The sequence below is a fragment of the Poecile atricapillus genome, chromosome 28 (genome assembly GCF_030490865.1).
Source record: "Poecile atricapillus isolate bPoeAtr1 chromosome 28, bPoeAtr1.hap1, whole genome shotgun sequence".
NCBI lineage: Eukaryota > Metazoa > Chordata > Aves > Passeriformes > Paridae > Poecile > Poecile atricapillus.
The window spans coordinates 1,263,072-1,285,333 of record NC_081276.1 but is presented as its reverse complement, the minus strand read 5'-3'; the positions used below and the strand labels follow the sequence as shown (position 1 = coordinate 1,285,333).

The 22,262-nt window shown below is 56.2% G+C and overlaps 2 protein-coding genes across 5 annotated transcripts in view; both read left to right on the top strand.

Moving 5' to 3' along the window:
* Positions 1–11,613, top strand: part of ELL (elongation factor for RNA polymerase II) — a 53,142-nt gene extending 41,529 nt beyond the window's left edge. The window contains exons 8-13 of one of the 3 annotated variants that reach the window (XR_009279732.1): positions 577–1,075; positions 3,524–3,590; positions 6,278–6,449; positions 7,350–7,394; positions 8,426–8,987; positions 9,915–11,613. Coding sequence is in view for 2 of the 3 variants with exons in the window: in XM_058858903.1 (XP_058714886.1) it covers positions 577–1,075; positions 3,524–3,590; positions 6,278–6,449; positions 7,350–7,394; positions 8,426–8,530 (888 nt within the window). In the remaining variant the exon portion in view is untranslated. Of the gene's footprint in view, positions 1–576; positions 1,076–3,523; positions 3,591–6,277; positions 6,450–7,349; positions 7,395–8,425 lie in introns of all 3 variants that reach the window. The other 2 variants (XM_058858903.1, XM_058858902.1) reach the window with 2 other exon arrangements.
* A 3,629-nt stretch (positions 11,614–15,242) lies between these two features.
* ISYNA1 (inositol-3-phosphate synthase 1) lies at positions 15,243–20,188 on the top strand. 2 transcript variants are annotated; one of them, XM_058858910.1, is made up of 11 exons: positions 15,273–15,606; positions 16,448–16,572; positions 16,665–16,826; positions 17,316–17,445; positions 17,520–17,713; positions 17,809–17,958; positions 18,036–18,251; positions 18,329–18,493; positions 18,567–18,680; positions 18,761–18,978; positions 19,932–20,188. In XM_058858910.1, the coding sequence occupies exons 2-11, from the start codon at positions 16,459–16,461 to the stop codon at positions 20,143–20,145; spliced, it is 1,677 nt and encodes a 558-aa protein (XP_058714893.1). In that variant the 5' UTR covers positions 15,273–15,606; positions 16,448–16,458; the 3' UTR covers positions 20,146–20,188. The 2 variants fall into 2 exon arrangements, with proteins under 2 accessions (XP_058714894.1, XP_058714893.1); XM_058858911.1 differs by having other exon boundaries at positions 15,243–15,606; positions 18,329–18,680.
* Positions 20,189–22,262: the final 2,074 nt, after the last annotated feature.

The window sequence follows — 22,262 nt, the reverse complement described above, 5'->3', positions numbered from 1 at the left end:
CAGGGAAGGGGTGAAGCTCTTGGCTCCACAGAGCTGGGAATAAAATGCAGAACTGGTGAATCCTTCCCTGCTCCCGAGGGCTGAGCACGTTTTTCTGTCACAGGGGCTTGGAGGTGCTGAGGACAGATCGTTTTTATCACGGAATGGTTTGGGTTGGGAAGGACCTTAAAGCTCATCCTGCTCCACCCCTGCCGTGGCAGGGACACCTTCCACTGTCCCAGGCTGCTCCAACTCCTGCCCAGCCTGGCCTTGGACACTTCCAGGGATATTTCCACTCTCTAATTGCCCAGGACAGGGGGAGGATGCTGGGGTTGAAATAAACTGCAGTGAGAGGAAGCTGGGGGCAGCATGGGCTGTGTGTGGATAATGGGAGAGGTCAGGAATTGCTGATGGGATTCTTTAAGCTGTCCCACCAAACTGGGAAGCAGTCTGGGATGGATAAATCGCTTTTCCCATGGATATTGCCTTCTCCCCTGTATTGCACCACCACCTAGTGGCAACATCCAGCTCCACTTCTGCACCTTCAACGCCATTTATTTCTCTTTTTTATTTTTTCCCCCCTCTCCTCCCTGACAGAAACGATCCCAACCTCTGGAGTTCATCGACCCTCTAGCCAACAAAAAGCCCAGGATCTCACATTTGGCTCACAGAACCCAACCCACTCTCAACGGGAAGCTGAATTCCTCCAACGGGAAGGACACCCCGGCCCCCCCTGCCCTGCCCCCGGCTCTGCCGGAGCCGGTGAGCTCCAGCTCCTCCCTGCCGGCCCTGGAGCTGCCCAGAGCCCACGATCCCCTCTCGGATGTCAGCAATGACCTGACTCACAACGGCAGAGACTGTGAGAGCACGGAGCCTCCCGACAGACTGAGTCACCCCCTGCCCACAGACTGTGCCCAGAGCAGCAAACACAACTGCGGCTCCTACGTCAAATCCAAGAAAAAATCCAAAAAGCACAAAGACAAGGAGAAGGAGAGGAAGGAGAAGAAGAGCGAGGAGAAGTGCAAAGAGGAGAAGCAGAACTGTGAAGTAATAAAAAATGCTGATTTAGTTAGTGTTGCCCAGGAGCAGGTGGCAGGTGAGTGGGGGCCTGGAGGTGCTCTGGGTGCGGTGCCAGGGTTCCCTGGAGGGATGGGCACGTCCTGGGCCATCCCAGGTGCTCTGGGGACCCAAATGCCAGCTCTGCCCTCCCTCCAAATCACCAGAGGTGCTTCCTCTCCACAGAGGGTATCAGGTTTTTCCTGTTTAACCTTTCGTGCTGTTTGGAGCCGCCTCAGAGCGTGTCATGTTTCTCCTGGTTAAATTAAAAGCTGGGATAATCCGTGGGGATGAAAGGCTGGGAGCAGTGGGAAGAGCAGTGTTGGCTGTTGTGATGACTGCTGTTTGGGTTTTTAATGAAAAGTTACTCACAAAAGCTTTTAATATTGGCTACAAAGGAAATGATTGATAAACCTGGTGATAAATGCTGTTAAAGCAGTGGAGAACCAGCTCTTCCAGGCTGGAAAAGCTTCCCTACATCCCACTGGGGCTGGGGATTTATTTATTCAAGGACTGACACAGCAGTGAATCCCCACTGAGGTGGGATGAAAACATTTTCCACCGTTTCAAAGTCGGGTCCATGCGCTCTTAGAAGTCAGAGAATATTTCTTGGCTGATCCCATTCCTTTTCCTGCTGCTTCCATGTTCCCTGCTGTTTGTGACAGCTCCCCAGAGCACTGGGACTTTCCCTGCAGCCTCTGGGAATATCTCTTAAATTCCCCTTTTTTGCATTTTCCTTCACCCTGTTACTATTTCCTACATTCCCCTTCCTGCCTGGTGCATGAAAATCCTGCAGTTTTGGCTCCAGAAGGACAATATTTTGAAATGAAGCCTCGTTTGCTGGATTCCTGGAAAGGGGGAGCTCCTCAGGGTGTTGGGATTGAACCAGTCCCAGCCCTCCCCTTCCCCACAGGCTTTGCAGCAGTGTCAAAATGCATTTTGATGCATTAAAATGATTAATGATCATTTTAGCAGTGATTCCTAAGGACAATCCATGGGTGTGTGGCACTGCAGAACTGAGAATTCTTCTACTTTTGTGTCTAATCCCAGGTTTTTTTCTGTGAATGTTGTGTTTCTTCCACGTTGTTTCTCTTCCCCACGAGCCTCTGGAGTGATTCTGGAGAGGCACTCACACATTCTCTCTTTTTGTCTTAGAAATACCCAAACACCCCAAATTCTTGGGAGATTGCTGAGCCTCCTCCACCACCTTTTCTGCTTCTCTTTTTACTGTTTAATTCCCAGATTTTTAATTATTAGGAGTTGGGTTTTGTTCCTGCTGCTGTTTCGAGGCAACAAATCCGAGCTGGACTGGGAGCAATCACAAACAGGATGTGGTCAGTCCTGCTTGGATCCTGGACAGCCAGAACTGGGATGTTTTCCTAGCTTTGCTCTGGGTAGCACCAGCCTGATCCTTCTCCTTCCCCAGATTCCCCCTGGAGCTGCAGGGAAGCAGAGAACCACAAAAAGTTTGGGTTGGAAGGACCTTAAAGCTCATCTGGTTCCACCACCTGCCAGAAGTGGGAGATTCTCCTGGGAATTTTATTCCAGAGGCTCTGGAGGGGCCTTTGGGGTCCTTTCAGTCAGTAGGTGGCACTCACAGGCAAAATAAACTTGTGTGTCCCTTCCACCATCCTTAAACCCTGCTCTGCATCTTCCACTCCGTGGTCAGGGAGGGAGGAAGAGCAGGAGGAGCTGGAATTTGGGATTGGGATGTTTTTAGAAACGCTGGGTTTGTGCCATTCTCCCATCCTGCTCAGGAAAGATTTTCTGTGGAAATTCAGAGGAAAATCCATCTTTTTTTTTTTTAAGGATACACTCAGGGTACTGCTGAGTCAGGTTGTGCAGCTGACTCTGGTGTGGGGATTTGGAATGGAATTCACAGTTTGTGGAATATATCCCTTTCCAAACTTGGATTCCTTCTTCCTGCAGCATTTGGTGGATGTGGAGGATGAGTCTGCTTTCAGGTTTATTCTGTTCTTCCTTCCATTTCTGAACACTCTCAGCTGAGCCTTCATTAATGCTCAGATTTGTGCTTGGAGCTGCATTCCCCAAAACCCTCTCAGCGGTGCCCTGCAGGACTCCGAGATATGAAATCAGGAATCTCACCCTGGAGAATCCCCAGAGGAATCTCTCAAGTGTAGAAGCAGGAGAACAGGAGCTTCACCTTGCCCAGCTCAGCTCTCAGGGCTGTGTTTTCCTCATTCCCAGTGGTGCTCTCGGTGTTATCCCACTCCAAGCACTGTTTATCCACCAGTAAAATTCAGATTATTTTTCTCTGCTCGCTGCACTGGCTGATGTTGATGTTGTTTTGCCTTGAACTTTCAGCCACCTTGTTGTGGCTCCTCTGCCTCTGTCAGTTCCAAGCCAAACAGAAATCCTTTAGAATTCCATAAACCGTCCATTGCAGGCAACTTTTATGAGTTTGAAGCTGAATTGCAAAGAGCTTTGAAGTTTAAGAGCGTCTATAAACAAATCTTTATTTTTTCAGGTTTAAATGGAACATGCAATAATTCTAGTGTACCAACATCAACTTCAGAAATGCCAGATTATTTATTGTAAGTATGTTTATCAGTTTGCTTCAACCCTTTGGGATCACGTTTCAAGCTAAAAAATCACAACATGCTGGGGATTTTTGTTGGACTTTTTGTGTTATTTGATAGAACTTTGTTAGGTGGGTGTAAGAAAAAGGATAAACCCAGCTCTGAAGATTTAATAGTTGAGACTAAACTTGCTATCAAAGCTGGTTTTTACCTCCTTAAGGAGTTCAAGGTTATCTCCTATAAGTTTAAGTACTTCAAGAAACATTTCATACCTTAGAGGGGTTTGAAAGGATTCAACATCTCCATGTTCCAGCTGGAAAGTGAGGGAGGGAATAATCTGCATTTGTGTTGGGGAAGGCAGGGCAAGGAAGGATTTGGGGTGCTTTGCTAATTCTTGGCCTCTTCAGAGCCAAGCTCATCTCCATAAAGCAGTGAAATATTCTTTCCTGGGAGGCTCTAACCCCTGGGTTAGCATCTGAGTTGTTTCACCTCTTGACTCTTTAATCAGATCCCCTCGAGGTTAATTAAACAAGCAAAGCCCAAAAAAATCCCAGTGCAGGAAGCCCAGAATCTGCATAAACCCAAACCTGCTCTAAACAAAGCTTTGGGGTGGGGAAAAAGCCGTGGCTGGGGGTGGGAGGGAGGGAGGGAATTCCCTGTTCATGTCCCAGCCCTGGGGGTTGTTTCCATCAGAGCTGGTTTGGCTGTGCTGGGATCGCTGCGAGGGAAGGGATGGAGGAGGAGGAGGAGGAGGAGGAGGAGGAGGAGGAGGAAGCTCTAGGGCAGATAAATGTTTCTGCTGTTGTTTCTGCTTTGCTGGGCTGCATCAGCCATACAAACAACGCCTTCAAGGTGACATCTTTAGGGTCATTCCAGGGAATTTGGGTGGCTGGGGGTGTTTTTTCTCTCACCCAGGGCCTTTATCTCCCCAGGGAAGGAACAGTTTGTGTTCCAGATGCACAGGCTGAGGGATTACAGGATCCTCTGGGAGCTGCTGGGACATGGGATCCCAGCTGGGATCAGCCTCTGGAGCTCTGCCCCCAGATTTTTGGAGTTTGGAGCACATAAAATACCTTAAATTGCAGTATTTTTCTGCAAAGCATCCACACACCAATGGGGAATTTAGGGCTTTTTCCTTTATATAAGTGAACAGGAGGAGGAGGAGGAGGAAGCTCTAGGGCAGATAAATGTTTCTGCTGTTGTTTCTGCTTTGCTGGGCTGCATCAGCCATACAAACAACGCCTTCAAGGTGACATCTTTAGGGTTATTCCAGGGAATTTGGGTGGCTGGGGGTGTTTTTTCTCTCACCCACGTGATGTTCCCTCCCCAAAAGGGATATTGCAGCTCCTTGGGCTCTCTCCAGAGAGAAGCTGGGAGAGGTTTCTGAGCTTTGTGGTCTCACCCAGTGTGATCTGACTGCTTTGTGCACCCCAGCCCCTGGCAAGGAGTCACTTCTAGAAGTTTAGAGCACTTAAAAAGTTAAAGCACTGAAAATTCCCCCTCAGTTTGAAGCCTAAATCAGCTTTTCCATGTCCATGCACCAAGCTGGCCCTGCTGCAGCCAGAGCAGGGAGGCAAATTAGAACCATCACCTGCCAAAAGGTGAGTTTTACCTTCAGAGAGGGCTGCAAATGCCAGCTTCAATGGCTTTTTATTCAGCAGAATAACTTCCAGAAGGCCCCCAAAAGCACATCAGTTCAACCTGAGCTCAGGACACATCGAGTGTCTCCACAAGGTGCTGGAAATAAGAGTTGCTGGTGGGGAAAAAAGCCCAGAGTAAAGCTGCTCACCGTGGTTTCTTGTGGTGCTCTTGCCACATAATCACCCTGCGAGCGTTTTGCAACGATGGCTCAATGCTTTTTGTGTTCCTTTAAAGACTCTTAGCACTGGAAGCATCGTATTCCTGCTGTTCCAGTGCCTGGCACAGATGCAGAACTCCATGTTCTGCGGGCCAGCAGGAGTCAGAGGAGCTGTAGCAGCACTATCTGAGTGTCCTCCTCCACCCCCAGCTGCTCCAGGCTTGGCTGTACCTGCTCATTCCACCCTATCTGGCAGAGATAGGAAGTTTTTGGGAGCAAACGTTGTTTGTTTAACAGGAGGTCAAGGCAACAATCCCTGGTGGTTGATGTCTCCATGATTTGCTACTTTAACACAAGTCAGGGTGAGAGGAAACGGCCTCAAGCTGCAGCAGGGGAGGTTTGGGTGGGATATTAGGGAGAATTTCTTCACTGGGACAGGGAATCACCATCCCTGGAGGGATTGAAGCCATGTGGATGTGGCACTTGGGAACGTGGTGGCCTTGGCAGTGCTGGGGTTTGATCTTGGAGGGTTTTTCCAACTGAAATCCCAGAATGGTTTGGGCTGGAATGAGCTAAAGCCCATCCAGTGCCACAGGCAGGGACACCCTCCACTGTCCCAGGGTGCTCCAAACACTTCCAGGGATGAGGCAGCCACAGCTTCTCCTGGGAATTCCATCCCAGACCCTTCACAGTGAAGAATTCCTTCCCAATATCCCATTTACAGATGATCCTATGATCCTAAATCATCCACAATTTTGTTCCCAGCCACTTGGCAGAGACTCTGATCCCCCCCCCCGTGCTCTGCACCGCCACATCCCAGAGAGAATTCCCCAAAAACCAAATCAATCCCCCCCCCAAAAATAAAACCACAAAAAACCCATTCACCAAACCCTTTTTCCTGCAGAAAATACGCAGCCATTTCCTCCTCGGAGCAGCGTCAGAGCTACAAAAACGATTTCAACGCGGAATACAACGAGTACAGGGACTTGCACGCCCGGATAGAGCGGATAACCCGACGGTTCACCCAGCTGGACGCCAAGCTGAAGCAACTTTTGCAAGGCTCTGAGGAGTACAAGGTAGAAACAGAGCTAAAAAAGCCCAGGGAAAAAGCTCCCTGTGCACGTGGCAGAGCTGCAGGGCTTTGATCTGCTCTCTTTGGGCTGAAAATTGGGGAATTTGGGTGTCGAAATTCCAGCCTCAGGAATTCCTCAGAAAGGGGAACGTGCACACAGCTGACAGCTTTGGGGAATGCTCCTAACCCAGCTCTGTGCTGCTCCTTTTTCAGGCTGGAGCCACATCATGGGACTTGTTGACAAGGAAAGGCCTCAGTGAGACAATTGGTGTCCTTAGCCAAAAGCTGCTGGAAGCTATTAGTGTATCCCAGCCAGAAAAACTCATATTTGCACATATGGGAGCGTATCAGGGCTGGAAGGGGAGTTAGCACAGGGTCATCTGTTCCTCTGCAATCTTTGATCTTAATAATGCAGCATTATTGGACTTGTCAGAGTGATTTTTAAAGAGTTTTAGCTATTCATTAGCTTGAAAAAGTGAGTCTCGTCGAGGATAATAAACAGATTTTTACAGAGCACCTATTGTGCTAAGCACAGCTTCCTCCCTCAAACCTCCTGCCCTTCTCCTTGCAAAATTCCTCCCTGGATTGTTTTTAGATCTTGGTGGGGGAGAAAAAAATCGGCTGGGGCTTTGGAAATGTGAATTATCCTGGAATCCAGGTGCTTGTCACAGGTAGTTCTCATGGCTGGGGAGGGGGGCCTCATCCTTCTCCAGGATATCTGTGGGATCCAAGCTGGGTGTAGCCATTGGATCTGCCCAGGGAATCCCTGGAGGGAGCAGATTTTGGTTGGAATTTGGAGGAATTGTGTACATTGAGCCATCAGTAAATGCCAGCTGCAAAACTGAAAATAATTCCCTATTTTTTTTATTTTTTTTTTCCTCTTTGATTTTTTTTTTTTTTTTAGACCATCCACGATCAAATTTTACAGGAATATCGGAAAATTAAAAAGGTAAGGGAATGTCCTTGGCCACAGAAGGCTTTTGGGTGGTGCCCCTGGTGTGACTGAAAGAGATGGGCCCTTGCCAAGAGCAAACCCAGGCTCTGAGGCAATTCCAGCAGATCTTTGTTCAGCTCCAGCCTGTCCCTAAAAGCAGATCAGAGAGGGTTTGGGGGGAGCTGGGAGTGCCCCACGGGTCCTGGGGATCGCTGAGCCGTGGCCGTGGCACAATGGCTCTGCTGCTCAGCGCCTTTATCTCCCCAGGGAAGGAACAGTTTGTGTTCCAGATGCACAGGCTGAGGGATTACAGGATCCTCTGGGACACAGGATCCCAGCTGGGATCAGCCTCTGGAGCTCTGCCCTCAGTTTTTTGGAGTTTGGAGCACATAAAATACCTTAAATTTCGGTATTTTTCTGCAAAGCATCCACACAGCAATGGGGGATTTGAGGCTTTTTTCCTTTCTATAAGTGAATTATTTATTTATTGGGATTGTTTATTATCCTGAGCTCTGTTGTCCTGAGGGATTTAGGAGCTCTTTGAAGGGATTCCCTGCACGTTGGAAGTTCATTTTTCTTCCAGAGTCTCTGAGCTGGGGGCAGAGGGCAGGAGGTGATTGTTGGAATCCCAGTTAGGCTGAGCCTAACTCAGGTGTGTTCCCTCCCTGTGAGGAGGCACCTGGAGCTGGAAAATGCTGAAAAGAGATTTTATCCTTGGCTGGGTTTGATCAGAGCAGGACTGTTTCAAAGAGGGATCTAAAAGAGCTTCTTTGCATGGTTTTAAGCTGAAAGAGGGGAGGTTTAGGTGGGATATTAGCAGGAAATCCTTCCCTGGGAGGGAATAGGGTGGAATTCCCAGGGAAGTGTTTGGATGGGGCTTGGAGCACCCTGGGCCAGTGGAACGTGTCCCTGCCCTTGGCATGAGATGATCTTTGCATTCCCCCCAACCCAAACCATCCCATGCCTGACTCTCTGCTGCCAAGATTTATCCAGAACCTTTCCCACCTCTGCATTTTCATTTTTTTTTCTCTCGTTTTCTTTTGCAGACAAACCCCAATTACAGCCAAGAGAAGAACCGCTGCGAATACCTCCACAACAAACTGGCCCACATCAAAAAACTGATAGCAGAGTATGACCAGCAGCAGTTTTAGCTGCCACTCACCCCTGGACTGGGTAGGGCAAACCAAAATCCAGTCACCCTGGACATTAAGTTCCCTTTTATACACCCAAAATCCCTTTCAGAGACGAGCATTAATTCCTCGTGGTTGAAGAACTTGGGGATGACTTTAAGATGCCAGATCTGTCATGTCCACGTCCAGCACGCTCCTCCCGAGTTTTTAAGCCTCTCTGAATGTTGGAATGTAACAAAATGGATAACAAAAAATACCAAAACAAAACCCAAACAAACAGAAAAAAACAAACAAACAAACAAAAAAAAATTCTGCTTCTTTGAAGCCAGCGTTTGACACTTAAGGGAAAAACTTGCCTAAAGTGACCGAAGCTCCCAAAGGTTAAGAATCTGTAGCTTTCATGGATTAAAAGTTTGGCATGAAGTTGTAATTTCCCCCTGGCCCAGCTCCACGTGGGTTACAAATTGTCCTACAAATGGTGAGGAACTGGAATTGCTGCTAGGACTGTTTGGAATGAGAGCTGTGTGCTCCCGGCTCCGCGGAAATACACCAACGTTCCCTCGAGCTCTCCTTGTCTGGCCCTGCTTTGTCATTGTCATCCTCGGGGGGTGGTGGTGGCAGCACAGGGGGTCCCCTGGGGCTCAGCACCTTGGCCAGGGCAGAGGTGGATCCCAAAAAAAAAACCAACCCCAAACCCCCTTCTTTTCTTTTATTTTCTTTTCTTTATTTGCTTTTTGCTTTTTGCTTTGTGTGTTTGGGTGCAAACCTCCTGCCCAGTTCACCTCCAGTGCTGGGAAGTTGGAGAACCCATCTGCTTTTGACTTTTCTAATTTTCTACCGAGGCAACCAGTTTTATTAATTGCTAATGAGACTGTGGTCTATTTTTGTATCCAAAAAAAAAAAAAAAATTAGGAAAGAAAAAAGCTTTTTTTTTTTTTCCTTTCTAAAACTGTGCCTCCCTTTTCCTTTTAGGCCAAGTGCTTGGGACCTTTTTCTTTGCAGTATTACTAAAACTGACCCAGGAGTCACCCAGAGGAGTGACTTTATTCCTTGATCCATGAGAGGAGGGGGTGGGGGGGTGCTCTGCTCTCTCCTGGGATATTTTTTATTTTTATTTTGTGTGTGTGTGTCTTTGCAAGGCAGCAGCAAATCCTTGTGAGAGCAGCAAGGTGCTGTTTTCCCACGCAGATCCCTTCCACTGGTGTGCTTTATCTCAGCCAGCTTCTCCCTGCAGTCCTGCTTCCTGATTTTTATTTTTTTGGGTTTTTTTTTTTAATTCTTTGGATTGAAGGGAACGTTTTAGAGTATGGCCAGGGTGTGAGAAACACTCCAAAAAGCACAAAGGTGTCCTTTAACTCTGCTGTTCCTTTCTTTCTCTCCCCTCTCCCCTTTTTAATCCTGCCAGCCTGTGGGATTTGACTTCTTCCCGCTTCCGTTTATCTCAAAGTAAAGGATTCCTTCCCTGTGGAGTCTCCTTCCCTTGGAGGTTGCACTGAAGAGCTTTTCACCCTTTGAAGGAGAGGAATGGCAGAGTTAAGGAGGGAAACACTTCTTCAAACAAGGAGTTACTTGGAGGTTTTTTGGTTTTGTTTTTGTTTTTTTTCCCCTGCCCCAAACGAATCGTGGGTCCATCTGCTGTATTAAAAAAATAGGAGATAAAACGATTAATAATTATTATTATTATTATTATTATTATTATAATTTCATTGTTGTCACACAGCCAGGGCCACTGCTTTTTGCTTTGTCACTTTATTCTGAGGTCTCTCCCTGTGCATCCAGGGCTTGGCCATCCCCTTCTCCCAGGGAAAGGTGGCAGCCAGAGGGACACGGTGGCCCTGGGAATGCCACTGGAATTCCTCCAGTCTCCCACTGGTGCTCAGCCCCAAACCCCTGGAGGAGGAGGAGGAGGGTGGGAAGAGATTCTGTGCCCCAGGAGCGCAGGGGGAGCACCCCAGAACCCCCCCAGGGCATTCCTGCTGGGAATCCCGGGGGTCAGGAATTGCTCCCGTCCCTTCCTTCCCCAAATCCAACCCCGAGCTCACCACCTGCCTCTGGTGCTTCTGGAAAACGCTGGGAGTTTCTGTCTGGAGAACTTTGTGGGGTTCCTGCCGGGAATCCCAGCTGGGAATTGCGCGCGGGGGGATCCGTGGGGATCCGGGAGGGGACGAGGAGAAGCCGGGATGTCCCAAATCCTCAGCCCCGCTCCGGGCTCGTCACTGCCCAACCCAGCACCTGCCCAACCCCACCAGTTTGGGGTGGAAAAACTGAATTTCCCCGGTGCTGGGGCTTGGTGGGGGCTTCGTTCCGGCTGCGGAGGAGGCGGAACTCGGGATGGCAGAAGAGGCAGCAGCTACAAACCCAGGATGAGTAAATTCTTCCATGGAAACACTTCTCCTGATCCTTAATATTTTGCAAGGAGGGGTGTTTGTTTTTTGTTTTTTTGTTTTTTTTTTTTTGTTGTTGTTGTTGCTTGGGGAGGGGGGGATAGAGATGGATCTCAATCTTTATACATCTGCTATAAGATATTTTTGCAAACAGAGTTGTATACAAAGATGTATTGTGTACATTTACATGTATATTCTGGAACTTCTAAAAAATTTGAATATAAAAAAAAAACCCTGAAAATATTTAATGAATTATCCAAACTGTGAGACCCAATTAGCATCCACCAACTTCCTGCTTCACTTTTCTTTTGGACTGTGTTGAAGAATTGTAGTCGAATCTGCCTTTTTATTTTTCTTTTTTATTTTTCTTTTTTTTTCTTTTTTTTTTTTTTTTTCTTTTTAGAGACGACGAAGCTTAGGCAAAATTTTGTGCTTTTTGGGTTAATAGAAACCAGTTCTAGGTGATTAAGTATGATCTTAACTTATTGATACTGTGTTTTACTTTGTAATATTGTACTGTGGATAAAAAACTATATTGAGCCATGGAGTTGGAGTTTACAAAAGAGCTTTTCACTTTGCCAAAATGTTACAATTTCAAGGCAGCATAGTCTTCAGCTTTCCTAATCTTTTTTCTTAAGAGCTAGTGTCCTTTTTTTGTACACTAAAAAAGCTGAATGCTGATTTTGCAACATATAATAAATTCACTGTATTGGAAAACAAGCAGACAATAAGGTTGTGGATTTCTTTTCAATGCTTCTCCCTGCAAGGAAACTCAAAAAGGGAAAGGTGATAAATGGCTGGCGTGGAGCTTGGAAAGCAGGAAACGGGAAGGAACCGGGTCACTGGAGTGAGCTGAAGTGTCAGAGCAGGGAGTAGGTGAGAAAGAGGAGAGGGAAGAGGTGCTTGGAGCGGGGCAGCTCCTTGGAACGCCGCGCTGGGATCGGCTTCCAGCCCTGGCACCAGCTGGGGGCTTCCCACTGCAGCACCCGCCGGGATTTTGGAGGAAAAGCGGCTCTGGAAGAGGCTCTGGATGCTGCTGGAGGCTCAGGGATGCTCTGCTGCGGGAGTGTGAGGCTCATCCCGGCGGTGCTGCTGGAGCAGGAGCTGGGGATGAGCTCTCACCTCCTCCCACCTGGCTGAACCATCCCAAAACAGCTCGGGATGGAGCAGGAGCTGGGGATGAGCTCCCACCTGGCTGAACCATCCCAAAACAGCTCGGGATGGAGCAGGAGCTGGGGATGAGCTCCCACCTGGCTGAACCATCCCGAAACAGCTCGGGATGCAGCCAGGCTGGGTCAGGACTGTCCCTGGCCCTGCCTTCAGCAGCATCCCTGGGGCTGCGTGGAGCAGGCAAAATAAAATCAAGGATAAAACTACTCAGGAGTGAAATGGCCTCGGAATCGCTGCTGTGTTCCTGCTGCCTCCCTCCTGGAGCAGAGGGTGACAAACTCGGGGCTGGAGGCCACAAGTGCTGCATTCCCTGTGTCCAGAACCAGCTTGGGTTAAGTCCTGGATTCGGGATTGTCCCTCCAGAACAGCAAACTAGGGAGAAGGTGACAATAATCCAGGGGTCAAATGACGTTTTGCAGTCTTGGTTTATTTTTCAAAAGGTGTCCTTGTCCTTGTAGCTGACACGGCAGCACCTGCACAGGGGGACACCGGTGGGACGGAGCAAGAGCTGAGCCCAGGCTCTTGCAAATCCCCAAATCCTCCAGTTTTAGTTTCAGAGGTGGCTTCTGAGCCAAGCTCTGCACCCCAGGCTCCCTTTTCACCCTCTGCGAGCTTCCCCCGGGGCTGTGAGCGGCTCCAGGGCCGGCTCCTGCCCCGCGGGGCCGCTCGCACAGGAAGGGTCCCCATCCCCTCCCAGCTTTCCTGGGGAATTCCTCCCAACCGCTGGCAGCTCCGGCGCTGCCCGGGGTCACGCATTGAGCTCATTAACTCGGAGCTGCCCCAGTGGAAATTTACTGGCTGCGTTCGCTGTGCCAGAGCCAGCCGGGCTCTGCCGCCGCCGCCTCCTTATCGGCCCCGCCGGGAGCCGGGAGCGCCGCACCGGGAGCATCCCCGCGCTCCGGCTCCTCCCGGCCGCCCAAAGCGAGCTCCGGAGGAGCCCCGCGCTCCGATAATTCACTGATAACTCAGGTCACGCTCGGGAAAAGTCGCTTTGCACCGCATCTTGCGCAAACCGCCCCTAATTTGGGGTCACGCAGGCGTGGGAAGGCCCTGGCTGGGTTTCAGGGATGCTGGAAACGCGGTGACAGCGCTGCGGGGTTTTTCCCCCCGTGGGTTTTTAACCCTGTTGGGTATTTTTTTTTCACCCCCATGGGTTTTTTCCCCTGTGGATTTTTCCCCCCCATGGGTTTTTTCCCCTGGGCACCTTTCGCCGCTCGTGGCTCGTTTACAGGAGGAAGCTCATTAGAATAATTTGTCCTCGCCACGGTCCGGTGGCTCTGGTCCCTCTCCCAGAGCAGCTGCTGCACCTCCAGCGCCGGGCACGACCCCCGAAATCCCCCTGTGCTCCCTCCCTGGCAGGCGTGGGCCCGGCCGGCGATGGCACAGGGAGAGGGAGGAGGATGAGGAGCTGCCAGCGGGGATAATGAAGGGCCTGGGATTGTGTTACACCAGGGGAAAAAACCCAACTGCGGAGGGAGGAAAACGTGGCAAGGGAACGCTGAGGCTGCCGCAAGGCACAAATCTGGGGCTGGCGGGGGGAGACAGAGGCAGGACCCCCCCACCCCCAGCCCAGCCCTTCCCCAGCCCTCGCAGCATCTCCGGCTGAACCTGCTTAGAATGAAGCGCTGCAGAATCTGGGAGCCCCCCGGGGGGGGCTGCGTGGCCTGGATCCCCATCCCGGGCTTGGAGCGGGGGGTCTGCGGGAAGCAGGGGGTGGGCACCATTGCTGGGGGAGCGGGGCCGGTCGCTATGGCTCCGCTACGGCTCCGCTGGCCCCCGGCCAGCCCCCGGCAGCTGGGGAGCGAAGGCACTGGGCGGCCGGCCCGGGCTCCCGGCCCATGGACGCGTTGGGCGAGCGGGAACAAGGGAGCCCCGCTCATGCGGTGCCGAGCGTGGGAGGAGTGGGAAGGGAGTGGGGGAAGGAACAATGGTGGGAGTTATGGGAGGGGGGCGAGAAAAAAAAAAATAAAAAAAAGGAAAAAAATAAGGGAAGAAAAAAAAAAAAAAAAAAAGAGGAAAAGCAGTGGAAAAATACCAGTTCTGGGCCCCTGGCAGCGCTGCCCGGACCCTCCCCGCCCCAGGATTATTGTACAAAGAAATGTTATTTTTGTTTCAATAATTTGCTGAGGCACTGGCATTCCAGCGCGGGGCTCGTTTTGTCCTCCAGCCCGGCACCAAGGGATCATTGTTCCTCCATGGCCAAGGGGCCGGACACGGGCCCCCGGCACCGCCGTGCCCTCCACCGCCGCCTCTCCCCGCGGCCGCCCGGCCGCAGGTGCCCTCCGGGCTCGGTCCCGGTGGGTCCCGTCCCGCTGCGTGCCGGAGGCTGGGTGGCGATGGCAGCGAGCCCCGAGGAGCGGGGTGGGTGGCGGAGGAGGGCAGAGCTGTCCTCGCCGTGTCTGCGGGGAGCGAGGGTGGGGAGGGGGCCGGGGCGTTGCTCCGGCTCCGGGGGCCCCTTTGAAGCGGGGCGGGCCATTGAAAGGCAGCGGGACCCCGGGGGCCGCCAGCGGGGGGGCGGCCACGACCCCTTTCTCTGCTCTCCCCGGGCCCACACGGGGGGTGCGGCCTCACACAGGGGCCGGTGCCCCCCGGCAGCGCCCGCGGGGACCGGGCTGTGCTCCCCGGCAGCTCCGGGGCTCCGCTCCGGGAGCTCGGGCGAGCCGTGACTTTTGGGGCAGCTCTGGGGTGTCCATGGCGGGGGCTGTGGGGTGCCGTGACCTTCGGGGTGTCCGTGCCGGGGGCTCCATGACTTTTGGGGCGCCCAGCCCGGGGGCAGCAGCAGGATGACAGGGGCTGCGCGGTGCCGGTGCCGGTGCCGGTGCCGGTGCCGGTGCCCGGCTGGCAGCCCCGTGGGAGCGGCGCCGTGGGAAGGCGCCCGCGGGTCCCGGGCGCAGGAAGCCGCCGGCCCGGGGCTGTCAATGGCCGGAAGGCGGCGGCGGGACCCCCGGTCCCGGGCCGGGACCGGCCCCGGCGACACTTCCCCTTCCCGGGTCAGCGGCCGCTCCCCTCCCGCCCGTCACCTCCCGCCACCCCCCGGTACGAGCGGCCGGCGTGGTCCGGGGAGCCCCGCACGTGCCCCGGGACCGGGGGTCCGGGGGGGCCCGGGGGGGTCCGGGGGGGTTCGGGGGGGGGGCCCGGGGGGGTTCGGGGCTGCCGGTGCCGGTGGGCACGTGCGGGGGGGCGGGGCCGGGCGGGGGCGGGGGCGAGGCGGGGCCGCGGAGCCGATTAAGCGGCGGGAGCCGGGGCGGCCGCAGCGCGATCGCATCGTCCCCGCGGGGCAGCACCGGGCACGGAACACCGGGCACCGACACCGGGCACCGACACCGTGCACCGAACACCGGGCACTGAACACCGGACACCGAACATCGGGCACTGAACACCGGACACCGGCTGTCGGCGCTGGGCACCGAATATCGGGCACAGGGAACCGCCACCGGATAGCGGGCACAGGGCACAGCCGCTGGCACCGGGCACCGGGCACCGGCACCGATACAGACACAGGCACCGGCTCCGGCTCCTGCGCGCCCGGCGCGGCCCGGCCCGGTGAGTGCCCGGCGGGGCGGGACTGACCCCCGGAGAGGTTCGGCTTTGCGGATCCGTGTCCCCCCGTGCCCTCGGCGGGGTCAGATCTCATCCCCCGCCATCCCGGGCTGCTGGGACACGCGCTGTCCCCAAATCCCCTTTCCCCTGGAGAGGGACAGCCCCTGTCCCCGTGTCCCCTCTGCCACCCCTGGGAGCTGGGACAGTCTCGGTCGCGATGTCCCCTGGGACAGCTCCGGGAGTGGGAACAGCCCTGGTCCCCATGTCCCCTGTCCCTTCTGTCACCCCAGGGTGTAGGGACCGCCCCGATCACCAAATTCTCTGCGTGCCTGGGAGCTGGGACAGCCTCTGTCCCCATGTCCCCTGCAGATCTGACACCCTGAGGAGCAGGGACACCCCTGGTCCCCGTGTCCCCTGTGCGCCACCCCAGGGTACAGGGCTGTCCCCACGTCACCTGGAAGCGACCTCTGTCACCCGCAGGGATCGAGGGAGCTTCCCACGTCCCCCGCACCCCCCCAGCCCCCCCGGCGTGCAGGGACACCCCTGTGCCACCCCCGGGGAGGGGACACCGGGGACAGTCCCTGAGCACCGCGCACCCCTCGGCTCTCTGGGCCCTCCGTGAGCTCCTGGGGTGCGGCTGTGCCCCCCAAACCCCCCCCGCGTCCCGCGACAGGGGCTGCAGTGACCGTCCCAGTGCCACCAGCACGCTGGGGAAGGGCAGGGAGCCAATGTCCCCACGGGCGGCACAGCCACGTCCCAGCTGGGCGGAGGGCCCGGGGAGGGCCGGGGGGGTGGCCCGGCGTGCCAGGCCAGCCGAGCTGACACCCATTTCCTCCTATTCCAGCTCCAGGAACAATGGCAGAGCCGTTCCTCGTGGAGAGCCCCAACGTCACCTACAGCAAGGATTTCATCGAGGCCAAGTACACCTACAGCACCGTGCACGTCTGCAAGGAGAACGGCGTCACCAAGGTGGGCAGGGGCTCCGGGGGGCTCGGGGGGGGGGCACCGCTCGTCCCCGCTGTCCCCAGCTGTCCCCAGCTGTCCCCTGTCTCTGTCCCCAGGTGCGGCCGTGCTCCACCCGCTTCACCTTCCGCACGGGCCGGCAGGTGCCGCGCCTGGGGGTGATGCTGGTGGGCTGGGGGGGCAACAACGGCACCACGGTGACAGCGGCAGTGCTGGCCAACAAACTGGGGCTGTCCTGGATGACCAAGACGGGGCGCAAGGTGGGTATCCCCAAAAAGGAGGGTGTCCCCAGCAAGGAGGGTGTCCCCAGTGTGACCTGAGTGAGAGGGGTGTCCCCAGTGTCACCCCAGCAAGGTGGGTGTCCCCAGAAATTGCCCAGCAAGGGGGGGTGTCCCCAGTGTGATCCCAGCAGGGTGGGTGTCCCCAGCAGGGTCCCTGCACGAGGTGTGTCCCCAGTGTGACCCCAGTGAAGAGGGGGTGTCCCCAGTGTGACCCCAGTGAAGGGGGGGTGTCCCCAGTGTGACCCCAGTGAAGGGGGGGTGTCCCCAGTGTGACCCCTGCAAGTGCCACATCCCAACGGGGGGACCTGAGGTCATCCCACAGGGATGGGGACACCAAGCTCAGCTGCACTGGTGTCCTGCACCCCAATCTCCTCCCTGCAATCTCTGCAGCCCCCAGCCCCCCGTTTTTGGGGTGCTGGGACCCCTCCTCCCCCTGCCAGCTCCTCATCCTTGCCTGTCCCATCCCAGAAAGCCAATTACTACGGCTCCCTGCTCCAAGCCTCCACCGTGTGCCTGGGCACCGGCCCCTCCGGTGATGTCTACGTGCCCTTCCGGGACCTGCTGCCCATGGTGCACCCCAACGACATCGTCTTCGACGGTAGGTGGGACACGGGGGGGACCCCAGGGCGGCGCGGGGCACCCCGAGCGCTTGGGTCACCCCGTGTCCCCCAGGCTGGGACATCTCCTCGCTGAACCTGGCCGAGGCCATGAGGAGGGCGGAGGTGCTGGAGTGGCCGCTGCAGGAGCAGCTCTGGCCCCACATGGAGAAGATGAAGCCCCGAGCTTCCATCTACATCCCCGAATTCATCGCCGCCAACCAGGAGGAGCGGGCGGACAACGTCCTGCGAGGCTCCATGGCCGAGCAGGTCCGGGCAGGAGGGGACAGGGGAGGGGACAGGGGAGGGGACAGGGGCCACGGGGGCGGTGTCACCGAGCTGACGCGTCCTCGGCCGTGTCCCAGGTGGAGCAGATCCGCAGGGACATCCGAGACTTCAAGGAGAGCAGCGGGGTGGACAAAGTCATCGTCCTGTGGACGGCCAACACGGAGAGATTCTGTGACATCGTGCCGGGGCTCAACGACACCGCCGACAACCTGCTGAGAGCCATTGAGGTCAGGGGCCGGGCGAGGGGCGCGGGAGGGTGACCCCAGGGCCGCGGTGGCGCTGAGCTGGCCCCGTGTCCCCGCAGCGAGGCCTGGAGGTGTCCCCGTCCACGCTGTTCGCCGTGGCCAGCATCCTGGAGGGCTGCGCCTACATCAACGGCTCCCCCCAGAACACCTTCGTGCCCGGCGCCGTGGAATTGGCCGCCCAGCGCCGCGTCTTCATCGGCGGAGACGACTTCAAGTCGGGGCAGACCAAGCTCAAGTCGGTGCTGGTGGATTTCCTGGTGGGCGCCGGGCTCAAGGTACGTGGGGGGCTCGGGGGGGGGGGTGTTCCCACCCGCAGGGGACAGGGGGTGACCCAGCCGTGTCCCCCGGCCAGACCAAGTCCATCGTGAGCTACAACCACCTGGGGAACAACGACGGCAAGAACCTGTCGGCGCCGCAGCAGTTCCGCTCCAAGGAGATCTCCAAGAGCAACGTGGTGGACGACACGGTCCAGGCCAACCCCGTCCTCTACGGCCCCCAGGACAAGCCCGACCACTGCGTGAGTTGGGGGGCGGGGGGTGGGGTCACAGCCGGAGGTGACAGCGGGGGTGACGGGGACGTGGCTTTGGCAGGTGGTGATCAAGTACGTGCCCTACGTGGGGGACAGCAAGCGGGCGCTGGACGAGTACACGTCCGAGATCATGATGGGCGGCACCAACACCATCGTCATCCACAACACCTGCGAGGTGCGTGCGGGGCCACCGGGCTGTCCCCCGGGGTGTCCCCTCGGTGCCGGGGTGGCTCCTGAACCCCTGGCTGCCCGCAGGACTCGCTGCTGGCCAGCCCCATCATCCTGGACCTGGCCATCCTGACGGAGCTGTGCCAGCGCATCACCTTCTGCACCGAGGCCGATCCCGAATTCCAAGGATTCCACAGCGTCCTGTCCATCCTCGCCTTCCTCTGCAAGGCCCCGCTGGTTCCCGAGGGCACCCCCGTGGTCAACGCGCTCTTCCGCCAGCGCAGCTGCATCGAGAACATCCTGAGGTACCCGGGGAGGGGGGTCCGGCCTCGTGGCCACCAAGTGCCACCACCCCCGTGCCCATGGTGGCACCCAAAGGCTTGCGGGGGGTCCCAGTGTGGGATACCCAGGGTGCCAGGGGGGTCCCGGTGCCAACCGTGGGGTGTCCAAATCCAGGGGGTGCTGGAGCCCAAATCCTGGGGTGCCTGGTGCTGGTGGGTGGGTCCCAGTGGCACCAGTGGGTTCCAGTACGTGCTGGTGGGTGGGTCCCAGTGACACCAGTGGGTTCCAGTACGTGCTGGTGGGTGGGTCCCAGTGACACCAGTGGGTTCCAGTACGTGCTGGTGGGTGGGTCCCAGTGCCCCTGGAGATGCCCCGGACTGAGGGTCCCCATTTCCCAGTCATGGGGTGCCCGAGGGGAGCCAGGTCCCAGTGCCTGGGGTGCCCCAACACACAGACCCCGGTACCCAGTGCCCAGGGGGCCCTGCCCCAGTGGCTCCCAGTAACCAAAGCCTGGGGTGCCCAGTTCCAGTGGCTCCCAAAACTTGGGGTGCCCAGCTCCAGCGGGTCCCAAACTTTGGGGTTCCCAGAGCCCGGGGTGCCCAGTTCCAGCGGGTCCCAGTGCCCAAAGCTCATGGATCGGAGCACCAGTGGGTCCCCGTTCCCAGTGCCCCATTCCAGAGCCCCCCAGTTCACCCCCAGCACACCCCAGTGCCCCCATTCCAGCTGGTCCCACACTCCAGAGCCCCCCAGTTCACCCCCAGCACACCCCAGTGCCCCCATTCCAGCTGGTCCCACACTCCAGAGCCCCCCAGTTCACCCCCAGCACACCCCAGTGCCCCCATTCCAGCTGGTCCCACACTCCAGAGCCCCCCAGTTCACCCCCAGCACACCCCAGTGCCCCCATTCCCCCCCATCCCCCGGCTCTCCGTGCCCCCCATCCCCGGGGTGCCCCCCTGACCCCCGTGTGTGCCCCCAGGGCCTGTCTGGGGCTGCCCCCCCAGAACCACATGCTGCTGGAGCACAAGATGCAGCGGCCGGCGCCGAGCCCCAAACGCGCCTGTCCCGGGGGGGCCGCCTGTCCCCTGCTCCCCAAAAAGAGCCCGGCAGCGCCCGCCCAGCTCAACGGGCACCCCTGTGCCCCCCGGCCGGGGCCCCCCCGAGCCCCCCTGCACATCGACGGCACCGAATAACCCCAAACCCACCCGGAGCAGCTTTTTAAGGGGGGTGGGGGGGCGGAGGGGTGGGTTTGGGGGGGGTTGTTCCCACCCCCACCCCAATTCCTGATGGCGAATCCAAACTGTGAAGCTTTGTACCCACCAATAAACCCGGAGCACAGAGTGACCCCTCCCTCACCTCCCCACCAGTTTTTGGGGTCTCTTCGCTTGGGTTTTGGGGTCTCTTGGGGTTCTTGGGGGGCTTTGGGGTCCCCCCCAAGGTGGTTCCTGGGGTCCTCACATGGTTTTGGGGTCCCTTCACTTGGTTCTGAGTTCTTTCCCCTGGTTTTGGGGTCCCTTCACTTGGTTCTGAGTTCTTTCCCCTGGTTTTGGGGTCCCTTCACTTGGTTCTGAGTTCTTTCCCCTGGTTTTGGGGTCCCTTCACTTGGTTCTTGGGGTCCACCTCGTTCCTCTTCATGCGGTTTTGGGGTCCCCTCACCTGGTTTTGGGGGTCCCCCCCCCACCCCCAGCGAGACCCAAATATCGCCGCCTTCTGAAAAAAAATCAAATTACATTTATTGATGCGGGGGAGGGGGGTGTTGGGGGGGTCGTGGAGTGTTTTGTTTTTTGTTTTTTGTTTTTTGTTGTTTTTTTTTCTCATTTTAGGGCGCTTTTTTTTTTCTTTTTTTTGCTCTTTTTGTATTTTTTCTTTTTTCTTTTTTTTTTTTTCTTCTTTTTTTTTTGGGGGGGGGGGTTTCCCCCCATTTTTGTTTTGATAAGCAATGGGGGGAGGGGATTCTAGAGGCTTAGAAATGAGGGGGGGGTCCCTACACAGAACGACTACGCCTATTTTGGGGGGGGGGGTCACCCCTATGGGGGTCGGGGGCTGCCCCCCCATTTGGGGGGGGACACAAGGGAGCCCCCCCGGTGCGGGGCTGTACAGGGGAGGGGGGGTCTGGGTGTGCGGCGGCATTTTGGGGGGGCTCTTGAGGGGGGTGGGGGGTGGGGTAAAGGAGGGGCTTTGAGGTCCTTTCTGTTATAAAAGAGGAAAAAGAAAAAATCAGCAAAGAAAAACCAAAAAAAAAAAAAAAAATCCCCAAAAAAACCCTAAAAAAAAACCCAAAAAAAGAGAAACAAAACAAAAAAAAAAATTAAAAAAAAAAAAAAAATTCCTTCATATTAAAAGTGGTCCCTGGGGGTCGGGGGGGGGCCCCGGTCTGGCGCTCGGGGGGGGGGCCGGGGGTCACAGTGCTGGCTGAGCACACAGACGGGGCTGGGGGGGCTCCTCTGCACTGGGACCTGCCCCAAACAGCACTGGGGGGACTGGGGGTGCTCCATGGGGGGGTCACGGCTCGGCCCCCCCACTCCTTTCCCAGCCTGGATTTAGGGGAGGGGGGCTGCACCCACACTGGGGGGGCTGCGCTGGTTCTGCCCCCACCCCCGTCCTGGTTTTGGGGTGTGGTTGGGGGGCACTGGGAGAAGCCAGCCTGGGGTGGGGGGGGGGGCACAGCTCAGTGAAGCCCCCCCTACACCCCCAGACCCCCGAAATTGGGGAGGATTCACCTGCCATGGAAGGGAGGGGGGGGGCCACAATGCCATGAACCCCCCCCCAAAAAAATCCCCCTCCCCAAGCTTGGTGCCACCCCACGTGGGAGGGCAAAACACCCCAAAAATGCCCCCTGAGCACCCCCAGAGTGCCAGACCCCCCCTCCCAGCACCCAGCCCGGCCTGGGGAGGGGGGGCTGCGGCCGGGAATGTTTTGGGGGGGTCCCCAGTGCTGGAGGAGGGGGGCAATAAACGGGGTCCCAGCAGTTTTGGGGGGGTCAATCCCAGTGCTGGCAGCACCCCCAGTTCAGGGGGGGTGGGAAGGACTGGGAAAGGAGGATCCCAGTGCTGGAAAAGGGGGGGGGGGGCGGGGGGTCCCAATGCTGGGGGGGGGGGGATATGGGGGGGACAGCAAATAAGTCACGTGACTTATTCCTAATCATCATTATTAATTCTTTTTTTTTTTTTTTTTTTTTTTTTTTCCCCCTCCCGCTCTTCCTCCTCTCCTTTTTAGTGTTCACTCGGGAGGGGAAAAAAAAAATAAAAAAATTATATATATATATATATAAATTTGAGGAGCGGGTCGCAGGGGTGGGACGGTAAAAAGG

Coding starts and splice junctions, on each gene's coding strand:
- ISYNA1 (XM_058858911.1), top strand. CDS start 16,459: ATGGCAGAGCCGTTCCTCGTGGAGAGCCCCAACGTCACCTACAGCAAG. Junction 17,959..18,035: donor ACCTGCTGAGAGCCATTGAG/GTCAGGGGCCGG, acceptor GTGTCCCCGCAG/CGAGGCCTGGAGGTGTCCCC. Junction 18,681..18,760: donor TCATCCACAACACCTGCGAG/GTGCGTGCGGGG, acceptor GGCTGCCCGCAG/GACTCGCTGCTGGCCAGCCC.